The sequence below is a fragment of the Squalius cephalus genome (genome assembly GCF_949319135.1).
Source record: "Squalius cephalus genome assembly, chromosome: 15".
In the NCBI taxonomy this organism is placed as follows: Eukaryota; Metazoa; Chordata; class Actinopteri; order Cypriniformes; family Leuciscidae; genus Squalius; species Squalius cephalus.
The window spans coordinates 33,863,437-33,890,195 of record NC_137136.1 but is presented as its reverse complement, the minus strand read 5'-3'; the positions used below and the strand labels follow the sequence as shown (position 1 = coordinate 33,890,195).

Here is a 26,759-nt window from a genome sequence, read left to right as displayed (position 1 = left end):
GTTTTGAGGTCTTCATGTTTATTTTAAAGCCACAATGGTTCATTATACTGGGTTTGACTTCAACATTTCACTTGCTGTCTGCTTTCACCTGCCTCAGTACAGAATCAGATATTCAGTTGTGCCAAGCATTAACATATTCTCATTTAAACATCTAATTAACCAACACACCAAAACGCAGATGGTCTGAACACTGACCCTGTCTGTTCCAGCGCAGGAACGCTTGCCAGAAGGACTCAGGCATCTCTCACCATCACAGTTTCTACATTAATGCATCCTGCCGACTGTGTGCTGCTGAAGTTAGGGAGATATATGCTAAACGCACGCCTGTATGCAGCCTGCCTGTGTTAACTGATTCCAAAAGGGTAGGATTAGCAATGGAAATGGCCTGTGCTGAGCTGTCTGAACGGCACACAGGGGAGTGATGATGCTAAACATCCTTGTGCATGTGCCCTGCATTTGCTCTACACAATGCAATCCCATGACACACAACTGACAAGCAAAAAACACCCTCACTGGGTCGTCTGTTAGACAGCATACCTGACAGATTTGAACCTACTGAGTGACAAAGCAGTAACGTCTGTGAGACGAGGCACTTGATAGCTGGCTTTCTCTGTCCATGTGGAAAAGCCTAGATAGCATCTTAAACCAGCACACAGACCCCCAGACCGTGAATGGATTAAGATATTCTGGACTGTTTAGTGCCTGACACACAAGCAATTTACGTTTACATGGTTTATAGCGCAATAGTGTCAGAACACCAGCATGAATATTCAGAATTCACCTGTTTGCAGGGAAAGCATGCAGCCTTGGATCTACCAGTTTTATTACTGAAAGGCTTAATAGAGAGGAAGAACAAGGGAACAATGAGATAAAGAGGTGGAACAGGGCGAGGAAATGAGCAAACTCATAAGCACCATGCCTCACAGTGATAGAGCTTTGGTTTCAACATCTGCCCCCTTTTACAATAGCTTCAGGGTAAATTATTTGTTAGACTCAGTCTCTGATGGCATGGCCACAGTCTGTTCAAGTCAAGCGAGTCATATTCATTTGCATAGCACTTCTCGTCTTATAAACAATGCATCAGGCTGACCGTATCATGCATACTGCACACAGAAAGATTGGCTGGCTTCCTTAAGACCTCCGGGAGTCAGGGTGAACCAGTCTACCCAGAAACGAAGTCTTGTGAGGGTTGTGTGGTGTTAAAGTTGGCATGAAATGAATATTCACCCTATTATTTTTTCTAAAGGAGTGCCTTTTTACACCAATTGCAAAGATCCATCTTGTTGGCAGAGGATATTTACACTAACTCTGCCCACCAATGTCTGATTGAGCCAGACAAAAATGTCCAAAAGAAACCTTATTTGTTAGCAGATTTTGCCAACCTCATTCTTCTCCCTTTTCCCATTGGCTTGGAAAGTAGTATGTTTTAAATAAAAATTAAAGGGTTACTTCACCCAAAAATTTTAATTATCCCATAATTTACTCACCCTCAAGCCATCCTAGGTATATCCCAGATAGCATGGTGACATTGATACAATGTTGAGTTTTGTAGATGATCCAAACCCATCATTTTGGTTGAGATTGACATTTCAATGTTTAAAGTGTGTTGAATCAGCATTGAAATTTTGATGAAAGCCAACAGCACACATGGGTGGAGACAGTGGCATTGAACTAACAGTGATTTGTAGTTGATGCATTTGCTATTTAAACAAAGTGGCGTGAAAATGATAACTGCGTCGGACTGAAACTAGCAAAAAACACTTGCGTCACGCTTGGCGCTGCATTGCGCCGGGTGTATGATAGGGCCCATATTGTAGTTTGAAATTGGCCACTGATTGGTAAACGCCCATTTTGGTATTGCATGTGCACTTCTCAGTAGTCTAATGCTTCCTCATTAGAGAGAAAACATACAGTAGGTGCATCCTATACAGACGTCTTGTTTGTTGAAGCACCTGACATACTTACATGACTTCTCTAGCACAGTTTCAAACAATGGTGCATCTACCTTATTTCTCTGTTCCTTTGTTTTGCGTGCTTATTTGCGTATGATTTGTGTTGTTACTCACTGTAATTAGATAGATTAAAAAGTTATTAAAGTGTTTGAATAAAGCATCTATTTTTCTACATTCTTAAAAAATGCACCTTGCTTTAGTAAAGTTTATTAGGAATTTCTTGAATAAAGTTCTAACATCATTTAACAGATTTCTTGAAGTGCAGGAGACGTGAACATGAGAATGTTACACTGCAAACATAACCCATGTCTTGCATCCGTCAGTGCTTGCATGCAGAGCACATTGCTCCTTTAGTAGGAGTGAAGGCAGATGAAGATGACCATTAAAAAAAAAAGAGGGAAGGACCCTCCTGATCATGCTGACATTAGCCGCTTTCCGACCGGAGGAACCTTTTCACAGTTCCTAGAACTATTGGCTAAAGTACCCGGATGTCGGCGTGTTCGCACCGCAGGAACTAGGAACGATTTTAGTTCTAGGAACTCCATTTGGAGGAACTAATTTAGGTCCTACTTCAGAGTAGGGTCTAAACCAGCACTATAGGAACTACCCGTGACGTTAGTGTACGCTGACCGAACGCACACCAGCACCCGCCATTTTTAAAACAGCTAGAATGTAAACACACAGATTATAGCCTATATATTTACTCCATAAACTAACTATACAAACATGGAAAACAGTGATAGATGGGTCTCTAAACCTTTATGCTGAAGAGAAAATCCAACGCAACTTTGAGGGGACCAAGCCAAACATGATTATGTTTATCTGCCCAGCTAGCAACGCTGGACATCAACCACACGGCACAGGCTAATAACCTTTTTTTCATATACTGTCTACTTTCTATAACAGTTCTATCTAATAACATATTAAACAGTAGTGTTAGACAGATCGCTAACTAATGAACACAGAGAATGCGAGCATTGTTTGCTCTGGCGTTCTCAGCGCCGCCAAAATAAAGGTCCGTCGCGCCGTCAAAATAAAAGTCACCGTGCTTGCGTCACTCCCTTACCCCTCCTACCAGTTCCTATGCCCACTTGGCCAGTGCGAACGCAAACAGCTAAACCGAGTTTGGGGGAGGTTAGTTCTTAGAACTGTTTAGAAGTGGACAGTTCCTAGAACTAAGTTCCTGTAACTACTGGGTCGGAAAGCGGCTATTGATTATACAGGCCCTGTCCCAAATGGCACACTCTGGACTTGTGGACTTCCTCAGAGTCCACACTTTGGTGACGTCATGTAGTGCAGGCCTATAGGGCCCTTGGCGCGAGTCCAAGAGGGCGCATTGAGAGGTATTTTTGGGACAGACTCAATCGGCACGCTGGAAATAACGGCCTGGTTGTTGTTGGACAGGAGAAATCACATTTTTTGACGTCTTATCTGCATGTCAACTACACAGCCTAATTTTACAGTTCTATATTTTTATATTGTGCATATCACCTGGGCATTAGACAATAGATATATCATGCTTATTTAAATTATGTATACAGTTGTACATAATAATACATAATGTTCCATTTGAACTAAGATTACAATTTTAAAAATAATTTAAACATCATTTTTTCAATTTACAGGTTTCAATATTCATACTATGTTTACATATGACTCAGTAAAGCCCTGCCATTCGGTTTTCGGCCATTCTATTTATTTAATGAATCATAATGCGATCGTATTATTAAACGCGCTATTATTATGTTTGAGACATCAACCACTGGTCGATGACCATAATGTTTGTATAAACTGTGGGTAACAACTGGTAAAATGTACATTTAGGTCATAAAAACCGTAATATTTTCTTCTCAGCCATGTCAACAATAATCCGTGAGTGAAATCTCCTCCCATCTGTTGTCTGATTGGCCTTTCGCAAGGATTCCTGGGTAGTTAAAGTGCGTGGAGCCTGCTTCTATGCGGGCTTCGTGGAAGACTGCTTCAAGGGTTCAAAGGGGGCGCTGCTGAGCACACTTCAGAGCATTAAAATGCTGAATGGGACGGCCTACGGACTCGTAGACTCAGCGAGCACGCGCAATTCAAGTCCACGAGACCGAAAGTCCGCGTGAAGTGCGCCATTTGGGACAGGGCCACACTGAGTTGTTCTCAATAGCATAATCACCTGACCTGGGACTTGATGACATTATCACTGCTCAATCAGGTAATCATTCATATTCCTGAATCTGTATTAAATTTGAGAAATGTAACTGATTTCCATTCAACCACAATAACAAAAAACATCTTGTGTTTATTAAGAAAGTGACTGGCATGGCTATTTTGTGATATTTAAAGAGATTAAGGTCTACATAAGGTGAATCTGCAGCTTCAAAGGTATAGTTCAGCCCGAAATTAAAATTAGGTCATCATTTATTCACCCTCAAGTTGTTCCAAACCTGTATGAGTTTCTTTCCTCTGCTGCACACAAAAGAAGAGAGTGAAGAATGTTGGCATCCAGACAGTTGATGGTAGCCATTAGCCGCGTTTCCACTGTCGGGCCAGGGCCGGGCCGTGCTAGTGCGTGCCAGGGCCAGTCGCGTTTCCACTGTCGGGCCAGGGCCGGGCCGTGCTAGTGCGTGCCAGGGCCAGTCGCGTTTCCACTGTCGGGCCAGGGCCGGGCCGTGCTAGTGCGTGCCAGGGCCAGTCGCGTTTCCACTGTCGGGCCAGGGCCGGGCCGTGCTAGTGCGTGCCAGGGCCAGTCGCGTTTCCACTGTCGGGCCAGGGCCGGGCCGGGCCGTGCTAGTGCGTGCCAGGGCCAGTCGCGTTTCCACTGTCGGGCCAGGGCCGGGCCGGGCCGTGCTAGTGCGTGCCAGGGCCAGTCGCGTTTCCACTGTCGGGCCAGGGCCGGGCCGGGCCGTGCTAGTGCGTGCCAGGGCCAGTCGCGTTTCCACTGTCGGGCCCGGGCCGGGCCGGGCCGTGCTAGTGCGTGCCAGGGCCAGTCGCGTTTCCACTGTCGGGCCAGGGCCGGGCCGGGCCGTGCTAGTGCGTGCCAGGGCCAGTCGCGTTTCCACTGTTGGGCCAGGGCCGGGCCGGGCCGTGCTAGTGCGTGCCAGGGCCAGTCGCGTTTCCACTGTCGGGCCAGGGCCGGGCCGGGCCGTGCTAGTGCGTGCCAGGGCCAGTCGCGTTTCCACTGTTGGGCCAGGGCCGGGCCGGGCCGTGCTAGTGCGTGCCAGGGCCAGTCGCGTTTCCACTGTTGGGCCAGGGCCGGGCCGGGCCGTGCTAGTGCGTGCCAGGGCCAGTCGCGTTTCCACTGTCACTTCCGGGGCTTGATCGGGGCTTACTCGGGGCCAACGGCCAGGATTTCTGGCCCGTCGAATACCTTGGGCCAAAGCGGGACAGCTCGGGGTAGAGGAGTGGTTACGAACAGAGGCGGAGTTCACCTGAGTCTGGAGACGGCAGCGCCTGGATGATTCTGTCAGCATTAAAGACTTTTAAAATAATTTAACTCACGTTCATGTTTGACTGCCTTCTGTTTGTGATGCAAAAGACTATGCGCGCTAACATTACCATAGTAAACATAGTAAACGCTTGAAGATACGCATAGTAAAAAAACAGTGAACGCTTGAAGAAATCAGACCAATCATAAAGGCTATCACAGTCATGTTTTTATTTTATCTGTCCGTAGCCTACGTCTTGTCTCTTTATACCGGACTATCATAAAATAAAGCAACTTTTTTTTCGGGAGCTTCCTCTGTTTCTCTGACTGAAAATATCTGTATGGGAGTCGAGAGAGTGCTCTCCTCAGGTCGTATTTTTGGTGCCATATATTTGTAGAAATTATCATTCTTTCTAAATGTGATGTATTATGTCCTGTAACTACCAGATAAACAGAAACAGACGCGACTGAAGAAGTAATGTGTCCTCTTTCTTTTGTGAAATAGACCTAACTTAAAATAGACCTAATTTATTTCTGAGTGACTAATGTGCAGTTTTGACATAAATGAATTCATTTTGATCAATGTATCACGTTTTATTGTAAACCTGTGGTAAAACATCGATGCTTGGGTTTTAAATATTCAAGTAAACAACAAAAATGGCAGCAAACGGCAGTGATTTCTGATTAGTTTTCTGATAAAACTTCCATTTGTTGGTGAAATGATGGGTTAGTGTGACGTTGTTCCAGAGAGGCGTGTTACGGGCGTGTTTTAGTGAAGCGCTGTGGAGCTTCTGGCCCGACAGTGGAAACGCAGGCCCAGTGCTATTAGCCCGGCACGGCCCGTTTAAAGCCCTGGCTCGCACTGGCCCGACAGTGGAAACGCGGCTATTGACTTCCATGGTATTCATTTCCTACTATGAAAATCAATGGCCACCGTCAACTTTCTGGTTATCAACATTCTTTAAAATAGCTTATTTTGTGTTCAAGAAATTTTCATTGAAAAAAACCTAAGCTCTTTTATTACAAGATAAACTTGTTACTTGAATGCTATGTAGTTTGACAGAAAATGAACTGAGATATAGTTAATGGCTATAGCTCAGAGGTGTTTGTTCCTCTTCATGAAGAGTTCAGCTCCAACACACCAGCCTGGAAGTGTTCAATGATCCTAATGACCTTGATTAGCTTGATTAGCTGCCTCATGTGTGTTTAATTAGAGCTGGAGATATAATCGGACACCCCTGCTGCTTTCTTTTGATACTGAAGATTTTAGAAAAATAAATTAAATAAACAGAATTTAACGATACTATAATCGTAGTTAGAATATTTGTGTTCAGCAACTTTTATTTTTGAATCATATTGTGTTTAGTATATTAACATTCTTGAATGCGACTGTATGAATGACAACTGAATTGACTTGTTTTTGAGTAACATCATGCTTTCTTTTTCAGATTTCAGAGAACCGAAAGGCAGTTTGATATAAGACAGATTTTAAAAAACCTGAACCGTTAGACCACCTGTAGTTATGACATCAGACTTCTGAAGCCAGTTTTATTTTTAAAGGTTGAAATGCTTTTGTCCTATTTCTCCCCCTTTTTTTTTTTTTTTAAAGAATGATCTTTTAATATATTTTTTTCATTGATTGATTGAATAAAATACATTGACTCAACTGCTGGAAAGGTGTCATTTATATTTTAAAAGGTTTTCCCCAATTTTGAAATGGTCAGGAATTTGTTGACGCACCATTGAAGTGTAGTTGAAATATTAATGTTGTTTCAACATTAACTTTGTACATCAGATGGCAACATTGTTTGACATTACTTTTCAGTTGTATTTTCAGTGTTTCAACTAAATGTATTTAGAATCAACATCACATTGTAACATTGATCAAACCATATTACCAAAGATTATTATTGTTCATTTCAGTGTTGATTCAACAGCAGTGATGTAGATTCAACATCATAGTGTAACGTTGATTCAACAATATTACCATTGATTATTTTTGTTAATTTCAGTATTGATTCAGCATCGGTGATGTAGAATCAATCATAGTGTAATGTTGATTCAAAACCATTACCAGTGATCTCAAACTCAATTCCTGGAGGGCCACAGCTCTGCACAGTTTAGCTCCAACCAGCTCCAACTCACACCTGCAAGGAAGTTTCTAGTAATCCTGAAGACCTTGATTAGCTGGATCAGGTGTGTTTGATTAGGGTTGGAGCAAAACTGTGCAGAGCTGTGGCCATCCAGGAATTGAGTTTGAGATCACAGTAACTGAGGGTGCAAAATTGATGTTGATAAAATATAAGTTTGTAATCCTGAATCATTACAATTACAGTTGATTTTTGGTTGAAATCTCAACATTATTTCAACATTAACTGAGGGTGCAAGAGTGATACTAAAGCAACATCACTTTTTTAACTTTAATTCAATGCAATTAGCGTTGACACATCAACACTGAGTCAACATTCTTTCATTGATTACATGCTATCAGGGATATGACTTTCTTCTTCCAGCCAAACACAAGTTATATTTAAAAATATCCTGGCTCTTCCCAGCTTTTGGGGAGTGAATGGTACCTGAGATTTTGAAGCCCAAAAAAGTGCATCCATCCATCATAAAACTAATCCATACGGCTCCATGGGGTTAATAAAGGCCTTCTGAAGCGAAGCAAATGGTTTTTGTAAGAAAAAAAAAAAAAAAAATTTTTTTTATATATATATAAAACTTTATAAACTATAATCACTGGCTTCCGGTAATGGCCATATGCGCGAGTCGAATTTTGGCGGAAGAGTGACCTCTGACCCGACACATGATGAGTGACCTCTGAGCATTGACGCACACGGAAGCGCAGAGAATAGAGCAATACAAAACACCGGTCACGAATTAGAAGCCTAAAAGGAGAATTTATAAAGAGAAATGTTGCGGAGTTTGAGTTTGTTGGCGTCTGCTCTCACCTAAGCTTAAGCTACTCCTACATCCTACATCGGTTTTGGATGAACTGTCACTTTAAGCCGCACATAAACACAAAACTAACTTTAGTTGATCAGTTCACTTGCCACTTACACAGTTTATTTCTAAATGGACAGTTCTTGGTAAGAAGATGCTGCAAAACGAACCAGACTTTATACCAATATTTAAAGAGTCCAATTATTCGGTAGAATGTGACCCTAGATATCTGATCCTGACTGAGGATCAATGGTCAGCTCCCTGTTAAGAAATGTTGCTGTCCTTCTTTTAATCAGAATATTTCTCACTATATCGGTATTGACATTCCCTGCAATACTGGCTCAGTAATATTCACATTGGACATTTACTTCCTCCTGGTCTAATGACTTGATAATGGTTCATGTAGCTTTTATCAATTGTAATGCAGAGAACTTCTCAGTTGTCCCTGGCTGGAACTTTACTGATCAGTGTTTAAAAATGCATTTCAAGACGGATGCTACTGTTTCCAGACATATTTAAAAAAGACAACCGCACATGAAATGTGAAAGTTATAAAAGAGGGGAATATGATCAGTGAACATTTTAAATGCTGGTATTTTTCTTATGGTCGACAAATGGTTTATATCATCTATGCCATGGACTACTTTTAAGGTGCTTACATATTTATCTTTTTCCCATTTCTTAAGCTTGGCAGTAAAAACCTCTATCCAGATTTGTTGTATGGAACATTTCCAAGAAGCTTGAATATTCTGTCTAAGATCACTGTTTGTATTCAAGCAAGAGCTACAATAACACAGAGTCTGAACACGAGTGAGTACAAGATGACAAAATGTTCATTTTTGGGTCAACACGTCCATTTCTATTTTGTTATTTCTATTGTATTCTGCCTTTTTTATGTCAGGTTCTCAAAGCCTTGTGAGGGTAAAATGTGTTTCTAACTTTTTTTTCTTTTCTTGTTTTCATCAGTGCAGCAAAAATCTAGTTAATTAGTTGTGAAACTCATAGAAACAGCGATTCTCCTGATACAAAAGATGATTTTTCAGTTGAGTAAACTTCAAGTCTTAAATTTTATACATTTAGAAAAAAGTTCATATTGTAGTGTTTGACAAGCAACAATTTCTGTTACAAACCTGACTCTGCTGTTTTTAAAAGTGTTGATTGTGGGCAAATTGGATGGAAACCAATTGGGGTCAATTTGACCCCTAATATAATCAATGCAACCAAAATTTGTACAGCCTTTCCAAAACTCATCTTTGTGTTGTAACTTTGCATGCACATTAATGACCCTAAATGAGAAATATATTTAAAAAAATCAAGAATAATTAAATCAGTTTACCAGTGTTTCAAGCAGTTTGAAAATCAAATAGGGGTCAAATAGTAGTTAAAAGTATATTCTATAATATGTTCATAAATAGTGCCACATTCCAGGCAGTGGGAGGTGTCTGGTCATGTGTCCTGTGGTCACTGAATGAACAATAGTGTTGTAGTACTCAATGAGGTCTCGGTATCGACCACATTTGTACTCATATCTGACTAAGAGGACTCTTAGGGGCTGTTTACACGACACTGTTTTCAACTAAAAACGTAAAACTGTTTATGCGTTTTGGCCGTTCATTTACACGACAACAGCGTTTTTGAAAACGTGTTTCAAAGTGCAAGTCTTTGAAAACTGTTTCCGTGTAAACAACAAAAATGCCAATCTCTGAAGATGATGACGTCATGGACATGCATATTTTGTGTTCAGTCTATAGTGTTTCATCGCCATCTACTGGCCTGACAGCAGAATACAGGATTTTTTGTCGTTTTCGTGGATCCGTGTGAATGGGAATCGTTTTGACAATGGTTTCGTCTGTACGTGAAAAACTCAAAGGAAAAACTTCTCCGTTATAAGCACATTGTTGTCGTGTAATGTACCCTAAATTGCCTGTGCATTGTCTTATTTATTTGTTAACATCATTAATGTGATTCGATGTAAAACTTTCTGCTTCAAATGCAATAAATAACTTATTTCTGATTTGATTTATTTTGTTACTGTTGTGCTGGGTCCGAAATTAACATTAACACCGATTGTGTCAAAAAAGTCAAAGTCAAAAAAATATTACAAATGCCCACAAAATTCAAGATATACCAACGCATTCTCATCCTAGGGCGTCATATACTGACGCTTTTAACATTTTGTCTACATCGAACGCACATGGCACCCTTTAGCGTCAATATGACACGCTTTGTTCGGTTATGGGTAGGTTTAGGTCTGGGGTAGGGTTAGGGTTAGACCGCTAGGAGGCGCCTTCTGGCCCATATCTATCTGCGTCTCATATTGACGATAAAGGGTGCCATGTGCGTTCGGGATGAGAACGGGCTGGATATACAGGTAATTGCAAAAAAAGTACTTGTATGAGATGTTTTTTTTATTTATTTTTTTATTATATGATATAATTAAGCAATATCACAAGAGCCAGAGAGCTGTTTTCACAAATATGCGCACAATTGCAAACGTGATATTGGTTTTATAATAACGTTCAATAAACCAGAAGTTAACAACTGACTTACATTTTAGACACAATTTTAAACACAAGTTTTTGCTCCATTTTGGCCATGAAAATAATTCCCAAAAAATCCAAAGCAGAAGTTTTGTGGTTCCGGTGCAACACACAGCAGTGATTCGTTTCAACAAATCGGTTGCATGAATGATTCAGTGACTCACTCATTAAGCGATGTACTGCCAATACTGGCAGTTTTAGTTTCATAATTAAAATTATAATTTTATTTCTTCATTGTGTTTCTATATTCAAAATGTAGTTGTTAGTGATTTCATTTGATTGGCAATAGCTCTATAAAGTGTCTTATTATTCTAATTGTATTTATTGATTAAATATAAAACATTTCTTTGGCAGGAAATGTGGATCTTTCAAATGAACTTGAATCTGGTCCTGGGCTTGGTCTTGACTCGGTTTCGCCCTGCCTTGGTCTCGGTTAAGGAGGTCAACTAATGACTACATCACTAATTAACATATTTGACACACGAAACCACAGCAAACTGAACACAATACATCAGTTCATACACAGCACACTGAATGAGTGAAATAAAGCTTGTGGTTTTCTTTCATTTGGCTGATTGACATGGTGCCTGTGGTAGAGGAGTCTGGCTTCAGAGGTGGCCAAAAGGCCTTTCATCCTCACATTAAGGTGCCTTTTCCATTCTTGGTTATTTTAGTCCTTTCAAAGCAATTCTGCATGAAATGGATCGTGCTGTTTTATATCCAATACGATCACATGCTGAGGCCATTTGTTGCGTATGTAGCTTTGAGGTCCAAGTTATTCTACAACCATGAACTTCAGCTTTCTCCCTCAAAAACTAATAAATAGAAAAGAAAAAATATATATATGTTATATTTCTCTATATGGATGTGCACTACTCTAAAGGAATGTGAAGAAAATCATAGAAACCTTAATTCCCTTTTCTACAAACGCGAGATAAGGAAAGTGTCTTAGGGTCATTGTGTTGAGATGTCTTACAGCAGTATCATGTACAATTCTGGATGTTTTTGGACTCAAGTCTTACTGTGAGGACTGACACAGCCCGCAGCCACGTGTATAACCAGATTAAGACAATCTGCTACTGAGACCGATAATCTTATGCACAGGAGGGGAAACGCCTCACAGTTTCTCTTTTCATTTATTTATCTCATCCATTCGTCTATTTCATGCACGTTTGCCTCGGGGTCCACGTTTCTGCACATTCACTGAGCCGATGAGAGACACTAACCTCAACCGCTTCACCTTCACCGACAGAGCCAGACAGTCATTAATCAAAATGAAATGAAGATTTGAGTCGACGCTGCAGTCTGAGAGAAACACACTTTGAGGAGAATACACTTCTGCATGGCAGAGATGTGATGATAAACGACTGTGTCTCTCATTTCAATCAGGCTGTTCAGTGATTCATGTTTTTGTTGAGGTGTGTGACTTTTTTTTTTTTTTTGGAAGGTAATGCCGCTGAGAATAAATATTTTAGCAAAATAGAAATGGTTTTGAATTGATTATGCACGTGTTCAGATCTGGCCAAATAGCTGTAACTGATTATTGATTAGGGCAGTGATGTCTGCAGCATCAATTCAATCATTGTTTGAGATGCTGATTGACAACAGTAGAGCCACTGTTGCATTAGAGCTGTGTACCCCTGGGCCACGACTGGGGGTATGCTGACAAAATGCTGAATTTGGCCGTTCATTTAACCCTTAAACACACATCTCGGGTCTTTAGTGACCTGGGACGTCCTTCACTACCCTCCTCCTCATTCATTTTTTTTTATAGTTAGACATCAACCTTCTTAGTATTCATCAGTCAATTCATTATAAACAATATAACAAGAAAAAAATACAAAATTATAAAAGAATGCCTGTTTTCCCGTTCATTTACTTGTAAAAAAAAAAAAAAAAAAAATGTATACAACATTTCATCAAACAAAAAGGTCATATTTAGTGATGTACATTTTAAACACAGCATGTCAGTATTTTTTTTGCAATGAAACAAACAATAGTTCCAGTGAAAGCCACAGCAGAACTGTTGGCCACCACACAACAGTGTTTCATTAGAGAACAAATCTGCGGCTTTGAATGAATCGGGAGAGTTGATAGGTTGATAGGTGTCTTCAACCTGAAGTGGTGCTGCACCGACCGATCGGTGTATGACATCAAAGTACAGCGAGAGCGATTAGAGAGTAGACGACTCCGTGAACTCTGTCCTGGAGAGTTTAGCTCCAGCCCTGATAAAACTCGCCTGCCTGTACATTAGTAACGCTGAAAACCTTGATCAGTTGGTTCAGGTGTGTGTGATTAGAGTTGGAGCAAAACTCTCAGGACAGTCGCAGTGCAAAGATGGCTTTTGTTGATACTGACTCCATTTGATTGAAATAATTGATTTACTTTAATGTATTGCTTTATTTATTATATTACTATTTAAGTTAGGGTACGCGATTTCAGAGAGGCTCGCAATAGCAAGTTAGCTTGAAATCATGAGATCCCATCATCCCTTCAGAGCGTCTCCAAAGCCACGCCTCCTCCAAAACACATGAACGCACACAGCTAGATCAGATTCTACAAAGCGTCACGAGAGACAGCGTTAAATTACCTCATGTCTCAAAGGTCAAAGCACATAACATTACATTAATAATGCATGTAAAAAAGTTACAGAGCTCTTATCTGTACCACCTGACTGCTGCAGATTTATTCCGGCGTTGATAGTGTTGACATATAAACGCATAAATCCGAGTCCGAGGACGTAAACAGCTCAGAGTAGAATTTCAAGGGTTGCCATCTCGTAATTACGGTTATGACATTGCGTGAACGCAGCATAAGCTCGTTGTTTTGGTTCAGGGGGTGGAGCTCGAGCCGAGCCAATCCTTAGGTTTGAGACTCCTTCGAAGACAGCAAGCCAAGTTTGTTTACCATTAACTATTTAGATTGGATGAGAAGGTGAACTCATGAAATTGTACTCATATTTATAAAAATACCTCCATGTCATTACATCTATAATTTGAACCCTCTTTACCCTTCCCTCAACTCACCATTAAACCAACCCATAGCACCAACCTTACCCGTCTCCCACCTCATTAACAGCAAAAGTGTTTTACAATACAACATCAACACAATACGTACTTTGTACCTTTTTAATGCAAGTATATAGTAGTTAAAGACACCTAATATACAGTGTGGCCATAAAAATCCTGATACAAAGTGAAGGATCCCACTTATTACATGACTACATAGCAAATAATAAAATAAGTGCTTTTGAATATTGACATCAATTAAAATTATTGTATGCATGCTGTGATACAAGCACCATGAAACAGCTTTAGACATGAAACAAGAATGCAGTGTTAGTTAAGTAAATGATAAATTATTCAAATAAAACTAATATCGCAAAGTGCCTTACCCATTGGGGTGCCAACCCCGTAGGCCTTGGAGTCTATGAGGCCTCCGATCTGTGTGAGGTTGCAGTTGCGCTGGGTGACGAATTCGATGGTGGTGGACTCCATGAGGAAGGCATAATCTGAGGTGAGCACGCGCTCGATTCCTTCCTCGATACTCTTCACCATGACCGAATGTCTTCGACTGCTCATGAACTCCCACATCTTATCATACGTGGAGATCTTTGTTTTCTGGGAGAGAAGTCAAAATCATTATCAGACTTTTAATTCATAAATGCTTTTTAACCAATAAAATATGCTTTCTCTCCATTTTAACATTATATTTGCACATTTCAATAATAAACAGCATAGACAATTGGGAATAAACAGTTAACAATATTTGAGCTTGAAACAACAACAACGATAATGCAAACTCAAGTACCATATTATCTAATCCTAAATCTGAAATAAGAAAGATCTGGTTTGGATAGACATTGACATAGCACAATATCAAAACATTGACAACTTCTAAAATTACTTTATTTATTCATTTTTACGTATATACTTTAGAAATCTAAAAGTTGTAACTGCAATTGTCATAAAATTTGCAAAAGTGGCGTCACAGGTGACAGATCAATCCTATTTCAGGACTCAGATTAATCACTAAATGACACAAAGTCTTTTCAGAGAAATACCCACGCGTGCTCTTCAGTCATTTTTAACAGAATTTATTTTTTATATTTTTAACTTTGTCGAAATGGTGTGAAACGTAGATTTTGCCACTTGCTATGTGAATACAGAAAAATAAAATCATGGACATGATTCCAAAAGTTTAAATGGTCCTGAAAGAAAAAATAAATAAAAATAGTCACACTTGTACTCCTCGCGGTTAAAAATAACTGTATTGGAAAGTAATGGAAAATTAATTTAATCTAGTGGAAATGTTTGGTACTGCACCCAAACAAAATCTTTTTTTGAGATATCAACCTCAAATGTGGAACACAACTTGATTTTCTCACAGTTTTAAAATAAAAAAATACAGATTTCATATAAAAATGTAAAATAGTATTTTTTCATAATTTCATTCTGCCAAGTGTCTTCTTTAAAAAGAGACTAAACTTCAGTCTGTGCTCCAAAGCATTCAAAATGTATGACCGTTTAAGTTGGAAATTTCATTTTCAGGATGCTCAAAAAGAGGTAATAAATAGTTTATAACTACTGCATAAATATACCATTAAAAACCCTACAAATACAAAATATTAAATAAAAACATTGAACTAAAATATAGTACAAATATAGTAATTTTTTACTGCAACACGAGGAGCACCAGATGATTGACACAATTAATTAATATCATCCATTATAAATTCAATAAAATCAACCAATCAATTTGATGAACCTCAAATGATTTGTAAATATTTGTCCTTAAAGTTGTATACCTACTAATACAAATGAGAACATTTTATTACCAATAAACCACCCACAGACAAGCTTTTCTCGCTCACACTTCTCTCTTGCTGGGAACACAAAACAGATGCAGGTGTTTTTCAAAATAATCTTTTTAAGAATAATCATACACCTATTGCTTAAAATGTCATATTTTTGCCCTCTTTACATGATTACTACGGCACAAATTGTTGCAGAGGCACACAAATCTGTTTACGACTAATCCTGACTAATCTCCTAAACTGAAATGTATGCACGCAAAATTCAGCATTCAAAATAATACCATCTTATTCCAGTGGAACTACAAATAAACCCATAATCAACTTAGATATTAAGGTTAGTAGCATGAGAAATTGTTACCGATTGCATAGAATCTTCAAGCATTTTAAACTCAGGTCTTTTTGTGCTTCTGAGAACACATCTGGTGGCATTTGAAACCTAATTAAGTCACATACCCAAGGTCCTGCCTGCCATTATTGTGTGTAATGACTTTTTGTGGCCGGTCGATATTTTAGATCAACTGGGTGATTTGCCAAGTGCCTATCAGAATCTCCTGGAGTTACCCTTGACAAATCAGCCGATTGCACATGTAGACTACGACTGCTGATGAGGCAAAACCATAGGGGCTGAGATAGACTGAAGAAAGAAGGGAAATCTCAATATATATATATATATATATATAAAAAAGTAAGTAATAAACAATGCTTTAAGTGTGACGTGACAAAAGTCACTCGGTGTCAGTTCTCCAGTGATCATCTCTCATTTTTACTTCCTTCTTTCTTTATCACCGTGATCCTATCCGTGCATTTCGGTTGATTTGAGATTGTTTGGATTGATTAGCAGTGATTTGTCGAATACTTTGATCATGTTGAAGTGTTCACAGATTGCACTACTTTAATCTGCTCTTGGTTCTCAATCTGTTCTGAGGCTTTGATTAATTTACCGCACACTACAATCAGACCTGAAGCATTCTCTGCTGCGGATGTTATTCTTAGATGACAAGACAATGAAAATGAAACAAATCTATTTTCCGTTCTGACACTGAGACAAATAGTAGAAAAATTGGTTGATCCTGAAAAATAGACGTTATTGTGGGAGTGACGTCAATGTGAAATAAGGATATGTTCCAGAATGAAAATATTTAACCAGCCTTTGGACTGAAAAGGGACATCCATCAACTTTCACTCAGAAACATCCACAAAACACACAACATTATTGATGTCTAGGATGTATGAAAGTAAACAGATGTCAGCCTGTTGTTGCTGACTGACTTCCATTGTCTACAGAGTGCTGCAGGGATGATGTATGTTTTTTGAAGGCCCAAACCCTGATATACTGGTGGACACTGGTGTGCGTCATGTTGAACACTGGAGTTCGGAGCAGCTTGCCAAAGAAAACTTCCAGGAAAGTTCACTCTGAACTACACTTGGTCCGTAGTGATGATGTAATAGGTGGGTGTGGCTCTGAGGCTCCGCCTTCTTTGACATTGACATTCTTTAACAACTAATTGAAAGCGACACTGACACGTTTTGTCATGTTTAATACTGTAAAGCTGCTTGTTTTAAAGCAGTCTATTATATGCTATATAAATAAATGTGACGGGATGTGTCTGGAGTGCTGAATTGCAGAGCTGGTGCAAACATATCCACGTCACTATGATCAGATGCTTTCTTATCTGCTGTTTTCTCAACATTGTGTCATTGAGGGGAAAGCGAGCAGCACATATTTACATATTCATCCAAATGTCGCTCTCGCCAGTGTGGGGAACGTCGGGAACAGTGTATCGCTGCAAAGGTATCTCAAACTTCTTTTTACCCCTAAGTGAAGAACAAAAAGTAACTTTGCAGTGAGTATATCAGGGCCTTCAGCATTTCAGCAATCCTTCATCCTGAAGTCAATGTTTTTTTATAAATGCCTGAAATTAAGGGTCTGTGGTGAACACAAGCTCAAGTTATTTTCATGTTATATTCAATGACATAAAATTCATCAATAAGTGATATTTTTCTAAGCTTTACTTGTCTTAAAAAGTGTCTAAATGTGACTACAGGGGTTTCCTCGTTAAACGTCATCAAGCCGAAGAGGAAAACTCTTCTACTCACTAGGTGCTTTTACAGCCTCGATGAGTTTATATACTATATATATAACAAACTTTCAGGGAAAATGTTTTTAAATAAAGACTGAAAGAGTTGTTGAAGCTTAATGATGGTGTAATTCGTTTAAAGCCTGCGTTTAGTTTTTGACATCTGCCTATTGTATTTAGACTTCAAAATAAAAGCTGTGTTATTTAGTGAAGATTATCACGATGAACAAAATGTGTAAGAATCATCCATTTTGTCTGGCACAGAGCTTATTTTCTGCAATGATCCAAAAGCAAATGGAAAAAGTCCTATTGGTTTTTATTGTGGAGGGAATCTGTGACACTGACTTCCAGGTTGGCTTAGAAAAACACATCATGTCTGCAGCGCTCTATTAGCGGAGGCATTGGTGGAGCTGAAGGAATGATGGGTGCTTCAAATTCCCTGACAATTAAAAAAAGTATGCTGCACCCATGTTAGCTAACCAAGACTTCATCCACGACTTCAAATCACCACATAAATATTAAAATGACCCAATCTAAAAGAACAGATAATAATCTTAATTGATGTCTAAATGTGCCTATATCTCTGCTCTAGAAAGCAGGCTTCAAGTATCCAGAGCTGAATGTTAAGCTGTATGAGCCTACATTACAGTCAAATGGTCCATTATTCCTTATTAAACTTTAATGTTGTGTAGAACATATTAAACTGCATTTAAACTCTACTCATCACATTGTGATCGTGAAGTACTACTACATAACGGTGTCACATTAAAACAAAAGACTAGGACGCTTCAGGGGCTTGCGTTTCAAACTGGAATTCAATTTGGTTCTCACCGGTTTTAAAACATTGGAATAGTGGCATAAAAATAGAGAATACATATATTTCATAATCAATTTATATTAGGTTATTACATATTTATTAACGTGTTATTATCTTGTAATAATATAATCATGATTAATGGAATCCGTCCTCCTTAAAGGTGAACAAAAAAAATCAACTGATCTCAGGCATTTCTAAAATTCAAATCTCAATGGAAATCTTTAATAATTAGAATTGATTTTCAGTTCTGACCAGTATTTAAAAATCCACGACAGAAACTGTTATTATTATTACATCATATTAGATACCTGCATTAAATAAGACAATGGTGATCAATATATTTAATTAATTGCAGTTGTTAATCGTTAATTTTGACAACCCCAATTGTTATACATGAAATATCTCTGTGGTGCAAACAGAACAGATAACAAGACTGTATCATAAATATCCTCAGTAAACATGTGCGAGAGTTCTGTGTGGATTGCTGGTGTTTTCTCTGTGAGATATTCCACCGAGGCCCGTGAGCAACGAAGCAGATCAGTCCAAAACAAGCATCTCCGGGCCGGACCCATAGCTCAGCACTGATAATGATGCTGGAAACTGCAGCGGGCAGGTGGCTGTCCATTTTAACTCACATTCTCATTATATTGACACACGCAGGACGGCGACAGTCTTTGTGAAGCTTCTAACAGGATAAATCTCTCGCACACACCAACATGTAAAGACATTTTAAAGAGGCAGCTAACTATTGGTTTTATGAAAAGCAGACACATAGCCTGTCATGAGAGAGAAACAGAGAGATGTGTGTGCACAATGAAAGGCTTCTTAGAGCATCCACAGGGAAGGGCACGTGATTATGCATGTGTGTGTGTGTGTGTGTGTGGCAGAAAGTCTCTTGGGTCTCTATTGTTAGACTTGTCAAAATGCCTTTGATTAGGCCTTACACACATACCTGCACCTCTTCGAAGTATTAAATATGTGCCTTGTCTTTATACCTCATTCACGACATTTAAATAAATATAAATGTTTGCTGATTGTTAGCACAACTTCTATCATCATATTTCAATGCATGTTTGAGCTGTGTTAGCTGAAAGTAACTTGCACTGACATATCTTAAAATATATCAGTGACATTGTATTGGCTCAAGATGCACATCAACAATGTTTTTATTTTTTTATTTTTCTAAGGCACGTTAGAGCTACTTAAATGTCTTCATTGGAATAAGGTCTAATCCTGGCTTAATCTAAGCCCTGTCTGTGAAACCAGGCCATAACGTAATTAAAGAATTGCTATTTTACTATAACAGATTATAATAGTAATTAGTAGTGGTATAACAGGAATTATTAATTACATGTATCAGGGTTATTATAGTTAACTAAACCATATTAAAAAAAGAAAATGAAATAAAATAAAATAAATATTAACTGTAATGAAATAAAATACTTAAATAAAATTATTTTATTTCAGCTAGCTGCCAAAGTAACATATCTCACTTTCATTTAGTTCAACTTGATGTATTAAAATAACTAAAAAAAACATATAAAAAAAATCATATTCATTTTTATTAACTCACTCTCTCTCTCACTCTCTCTCTCTCTCTCTCTCTCTCTCTCTCTCTCTCTCTCTCTCTCTCTCTCTCTCTCTCTCTCTCTCTCTCTCTCTCTCTCTCTCTCTCTCTCTCTCTGATATATGGAGTCCTCCATTCTATTAATCAATTAATAGATCATTCATTTAAAACTATTAATATTATATTCATAATATTTATATTCAAAATGTATTTATATACATTCATTATTATTAATAATAATAATTTGAATATTAAACTTTTGATTTGAATAATTTGAATATTCTAAGTTTAATATGATTAAATAATTACATTAAAATAAATAATTATTATTATAATAGAATGATACACCTTATTGTTATACTCTTATGCCAGACTTATCCATTTAAAATATATATATTATTAGTTTTCGGCCATTCTATTCCAAAAAGAATCTTTCAAATGACATTCCCGCCACAGAATGAATGGTGATTGTGAATCACAGGGGTGTAGAGCATCATTGTTCCTCTCTACAGGAGGAGCTGCTCTTTTTAACTGCTGCTCCAGATCATCAGGAGCTGTGATTCGCTTCCTGAGACTATCTCATCTCGACGGTCCAGGGGTCCGAGAACAGAAAAAACTCACTGAGGATTGATAAGACCAAGATTGCTCAGGAAATATGAGGGTTTTGAACCTGAGAAGTAGCCGCAGGTTCCACGAAAACTTTCTCAACAAATTAAAAAGATGATGATAGCAGCTGAGGTGGTCAGATGAGACCTGGACGAGCAAAGCGTTTCTCACAGACTCTCACAGAGACACAGATGTGACTGATGAACGAGTCGAGGAAGTGAGTGAAGGTGTGCTCCTCTGTGTGAAAGGTTGCCGCAGATTGTTTTGATACTGAAGGATAAGAGAGAGAACGAGAGAGAGGTCGAGCTGCTTTCCCAGTGAGCCTGCTCCTCTTTTTGATCATAATATCTTTTGAAGCATAGAATGTGGCATACTAGATGTGACAGATAATAAGATGCCTCAGAGCAGAGAAGGACAAAGAAAGCAAACCTCCAGAGAAGAGGAGGACTATATCTGGACTATACGTCTTCTGTGTTCTCCACCTGCTTTCATGGGTTAAAATATTCTATAATTTAATGTGTCAGCCTTAGGGCAGTATGTTCAGCACAGGGAACGCTTGGCTTCCAGATGGTGACTGTCTAAAATGGACAAAGGGCCCTATCTTGCACCCAGCGCAGCTGACTTTGTACACCGATGCATGTATCATTCCTATTTTGCACCCGCACACAGCGGACTTTTCCCTCCACAGACGCACGTCGGTAAATTAGGGAATGAACTTGCGCTCCCGGGGGCGGTTCAGCGCAAAGAGGAGGCGTGTTCCGGCGCAAACGTTCCCTGGTGCTATTTTGCAGTTTCAGAAAACAATTCCGCCACTGACCAGAAAAAACCTAGTCTAAAGTCAGTGGCGCGTTGCGCATGTTATTCAGATGCTATTTTAAGGGCGCATGCTTGGCCATAATCAATGTAGCGTGTGCACAACGCGCATACACTTTGCTTCTCTCATCTACACACAGACGCAGCAGTTCTTATTTTTAGAAAACCATACATTATTACAAGGAAAAATATTAAAACACGAGGGAAATCATTGTTGTGTCCATGAAGATGTGAAAAAGTAGGCATAAATCTAGCTTACACATTTACCCAAATGCTAATTTGAGTGGGTTTCTCCCATGCCCAATGTAACTTCTCTCTTTTACGGCCCTGACGAGAACGTCGGTCTCCTCGGCTGTGAACCGCTCCTGCAAATCCGCCGTTATAATAGCAATCCGCCATGGAACAAGCGCGCCTGCTCTTAAAGGGAATGTGAGATGTCGCTCTGATTGGTTTATTTCACGTTACGCCCAAACCACACCTATGAGTAATGAAGCTACTTCAGACCAACACATTTTAGATTTGCGCCGGGCGCAAGAGTCATTTATCCCGCCGGTATAATAGCAACAGCGCCCAAGACCCGCCCACAAAGTTACTTGCGTTTCACGCTTGATACTTGCGTTTCAGATCGTTAAAATAGGTCAAGTCAAGTCAAGTCAAGTTTATTTATATAGCGCTTTTCACAACGTAGGTTGTATCAAAATAGGGCCCATAATCTTCTGCTACTATGATATTGTAGCAGACCACAGAATCTGTCATGGCTGTGACATCAGTTTTTTTTTTAGAAACAGAACTGTACATTTATGTCATGTTTGTTACACACACACATACAGTATTGTGACGGAATGAGGAGCCACCCCCCTTTACCGGGACCAACTCATCAGAGTGCTACCTTCCCTGCACATGCCCCAGCACAACGAGGACCCTATTTACCAGATCCCTATTTATTTTGGACACTTTATTCCCCTTTTTTTGGAAATTTTTATGTTAATAAACGCCTCTCCAAGGTTTGACGCCACACCTAATTTAACGATCTAAGCGCATGGCCTAAAGCACAGGGCGCAAGTGTACTTAGTGTGCGTCCGAATCCACTTTTGCTAGTTTAACGACGGTAAAAATGGTCTGCGCACCCAGCGCATGGTCTAAAAGGCATGTCCCTATTCTCTTAATGAGTAATGGGTGTGTTTTGGGCGTAACGTGAAATAAACCAATCAGAATCTCATTTCTCATTCCCTTTAAAAGCCAGTTGCGTTCGCGCCATGGTGGATTCGCTATTTACATGGAGGAATTTGCAAGTGGAAAGACTGAACGCTTTTCTAGCGAGGAAACAGATCTGCGCGAGGTTAAAGCGAGACCATCTATGGGACCAGGTTTTTGTTGGTCAATGGCTCTTTCAGTCTATTTCAGTTGCCTCAAAATAGCAACGCTCCATCAATGATCCTGAACAAACCTCGTTTTCAGACCAGCAGCCCATGGGCGAACAGAGGGGTGCAAATACATTTGCTATTTAAACAATGTGGCGCAGGATGTGAAAATGAAAACTGCGTCAGGCTGAAACTAGCAAAACACACTTGCTTCACGTCGGGTGTATGATAGGGCCCACTTTGTCTGTTGTTTGCTCCTCCCGCCACATACATTATATATATTGTTCATATATGAACAATAGAAAACTCAACACTGCATACCGTGACATAATAACAGAGGGATCTGCCATGTAGACATGGTCAAGATGATCTGCGGAAGTTCAAATTGAGCATCAGAATGAGGAAGAAAGGTGATTTACAGTATGTGACTTTGAACGTGTCATGGTTGTTGGTGCCAGACGTGCTGGTCTGAGTATTTCAGAAATTGTTGATCTACTGAGATTTTCACGCACAACCATCTCCAGGGTTTACAGAGAATGGTCAGGAACAAAAGAAAATATTCAGTGAGCGGCAGTTCTTTTGGGTGAAAAACTGGTTTCTTGAACATGTCGATGAGTTCACTATACTCAAATGTCCTCCACAATCACCAGATCTCAGTCCAGTGGAGCAGCTTTGGGATGTGCAAAATTCACATCATGGATGAGCAGCCGACAAATCTGCATAACTGCGTGATTCTATCATGACAACATGGACAAAAATCTCTGAGGAATATGTAGCAACTCTACAAGTTTCAGGTGCCTTGTTGAATCTGTGCCACTAAGAATTAAGGCAGTTCTGAAGGACCTCCCTGGTCCTGGCAAGGTAACTTGCCAGTAAAAGAAGAATACAAACACCAAGGTTCTAGCACAAGCTTGATTTCATTGTTATTGCGTGCAGTGTTGTCAGAATAGGCAAACTCTTTTTAACCGACAGTTTCCTCAGGGTGGAAGAGACTCTTGATGTGTACTGTAATTTAGTTAAAGTTAGTTACAGTAACTGGTGGGTGTGATTATAGCTAACCTCCTGTATAATCTGGTTTAATGACATACAGTTAAAGTGAACTCTGTCGCCCCCTCACGTTTGTCACCAGGGTCTAAAATTAATGAGGGCTTGGGGCAAAAATTCTACCAAAAATTACTACAATTTCAAGATAAAACCTGCAGAATTAAACTAATTCTAAGGCGACTGTCGTGATTAAAGTAAAATGTGAAATTGAATAATACGTGGTGATTGTGGCATTACATTTAAGTCTGCTCACATTGCATCAGATTTATTTTTACGTTATTTTTGCAGCATTGAGCATTATGACCAATCACACACGTTTCTGTTGAGCTTATGAATGCAACGGCCAATCAAATTAGTCACCATTGAAAACACTGGCGTTTTGTTCAGTGCACATGCTCATTGACTGAATTCTGCACTCTTACGGATTCTCTCATCATAAACTACAACGTGCAGATATGAAGTAAGAGATTCATTCCGCAGTTTACACAGCTTCATTGATTTTTGCAAAAGTGAATTTTTTTTCTAATTAACCAATTCATAAACGGTTTTTAGTTTGTTTTGACTGTGTATCCAGAATATGACATGCCTTTCTGTACGCACACAGTCTGGTTCACAAGCACAGAACAGTTCCTGTTTCGATGAAGCCCCTCCTTCCGAAATATGAAATGTGCTGTGATTGGTTAGCTGGCCCCGTGTGTTGTGATTGGCAGCACTTCGGGAAATGTCACACCCCTTCATAACATTTGAGTTTCATCTTCTCAGACGTAAAAATGAAAGGGATACTTCACCGATTAGCATTAAGCTTAAGAAACCGGTAGTATTTTGGAATGACCGTGCTTTCCTCCCTCATGTCCCCCTGAGACGAGAGATTTCTGTATTGTGTGTCTGGAAAAAACCTCGGATGACGCAAAATTCGTCATTTAGCGTCAACAGAGGCTTTTTTGGCCAGAGGTGAGAGACTACAGCCAGTAGTAGGAGCTCGTTCCGCATGTGTTCAACCCGCCCATAGGGGGATCTCTCAGGGGTTTCGAGTCGACTAGTAGCCTAGTTGTATCATTTCTTCCGATACTGCCCTCTGTAACCGGTAGGCGTGGCTTGGGAGTGTCCTCGTAGGGCAGCGAAGCAAGTGCATTCTGGGAGTTGTTGTCTTTCATTCACATGAGCCAAAAATACATTTCTGGCTTTTCTCAGTGTAGAAGGCACCAACTTCTAAAATAATTTCACATTTCTACTACATAAATGACCCAATTTAAATACACATTCATCTTTCCAGCGATGAAATATCCCTTTAATGATGGTGTCAATTTCAAACCAATTCAAGCCTGATTCAGACTTACAAGAGGATCTTAGCTTATCAGCTTTGCCTTTTGTTTACATCATAGCAACAATGTAAAACTTATAATTGGAAGTATTAAAACACAAATACAAATAATAAGACATACTATAGTTGTGATCCACAAACACCAGATTGTCCCAACAAAGTGGGAACGGCTCCATTTCAGGAGAAGCTTTTCTGCATAGCCTGCATTGTGGTTCTGGAAGCTGTTTTAAAATGTGCGGCGCACAGATACATATTAGGGTTATAATGATCAGGAACAGTGTTTAAAATAAATGTTAACCACTCTTTTAAGTTTGTCAGCCTTAGGAATGTCAAACAAATGAGTTTTGGAAACAGGGTTGTCTCTTTGACATAGCGACTGTCTTTTTCTCGCCCCCTTTTTTTTTTTTTTCATATTTTGTGGGTGGGGATTATTTAAATGAGTAACATTGTGAATTAATAAAGCCTGGAAAAAAATGTGTTGTAGTCCAAAAGAGTTGTTCGTTGTAGTTCTAGGAAAGTGGAGTCCGGTAAATAAAATATCTCGTATATATATACAGGTTATATATATATATAAATATATAGTATTCTCTTATTGACCCAAAAAGGATGGCTTTTACAGGACGGGTGCAGTATATTGAGGAACATAGTGCATAAAAGAGTGATCAAAGGATTAAAATTGTGAGCTCCCATTAGCGCAGTCATCCAGCTCAAACTCCCCAGTGCCTCATCAGACACTCGCTAGCGGCCATTTCAATAAACCTCAACATATATTATTAAAATCAGTTTTTTTGGCAATTAAACCCAAAGATGCTAAAAACCACCAACAGCTTCGTTCTGACCAGAATCACACATAGGTGGCCTGCTATAAAAGCATGACCAGGCAATCTCATTCCACCCGGTTGTTAAGTCTGATGTCACACGTCACCGTTACCAGATCCAAACGCTCTAATAGACCCCAAAAGCAAACAATAAAGTGTTCTAATATGCACTCATTGTGTGCTGTAGTATTACAGAAAAATAATGATCCTAGCCTTTATCTCCATACCAAATCTCAGTTGGCCAGACAGTGATTCATCTTTTCTAAATCCTTAAAATATTGGTGTTCAGGACATGGTGAGCCTACAGTGTGCAGTTTTTAAAAAGTTTGCCTAAATTTGTGCAATAAAAGAAAAATTCTCAAAAACAGCTATTTTCTCAATTGAAACGAAGTAGAGGCTTGGACCCAGGAACAGTATTCGTTTCATACATAATATAATGGATAATAGAAGACACAATGGCGACAAATTAAACAAACAAACAAACAAAAAAAAGTATAGCACTGTAGAAAGAATGATACTATTATTAATCTTGGATGTGGCATACATATATTATGCTGAAAACTTTTTAACAAAAAACTGCATAACATTTTTTGCATATTACATTAAAACAAGAAGAAGAAAAAAAGATTCTCATTCACTTATTATTGTGTGGATTACATGCACAGAAGA

General features: G+C 39.2%; 1 protein-coding gene across 1 annotated transcript in view; it reads right to left on the bottom strand.

The window, feature by feature from the left end:
* Positions 1–26,759, bottom strand: part of grik2 (glutamate receptor, ionotropic, kainate 2) — a 230,032-nt gene that overhangs the window by 17,580 nt on the left and 185,693 nt on the right. Inside the window, exon 15 of the mRNA XM_079895063.1 lies at positions 14,244–14,469. Coding sequence (XP_079751189.1) covers positions 14,244–14,469 — 226 coding nt within the window. The remainder of the gene's footprint in view (positions 1–14,243; positions 14,470–26,759) is intronic.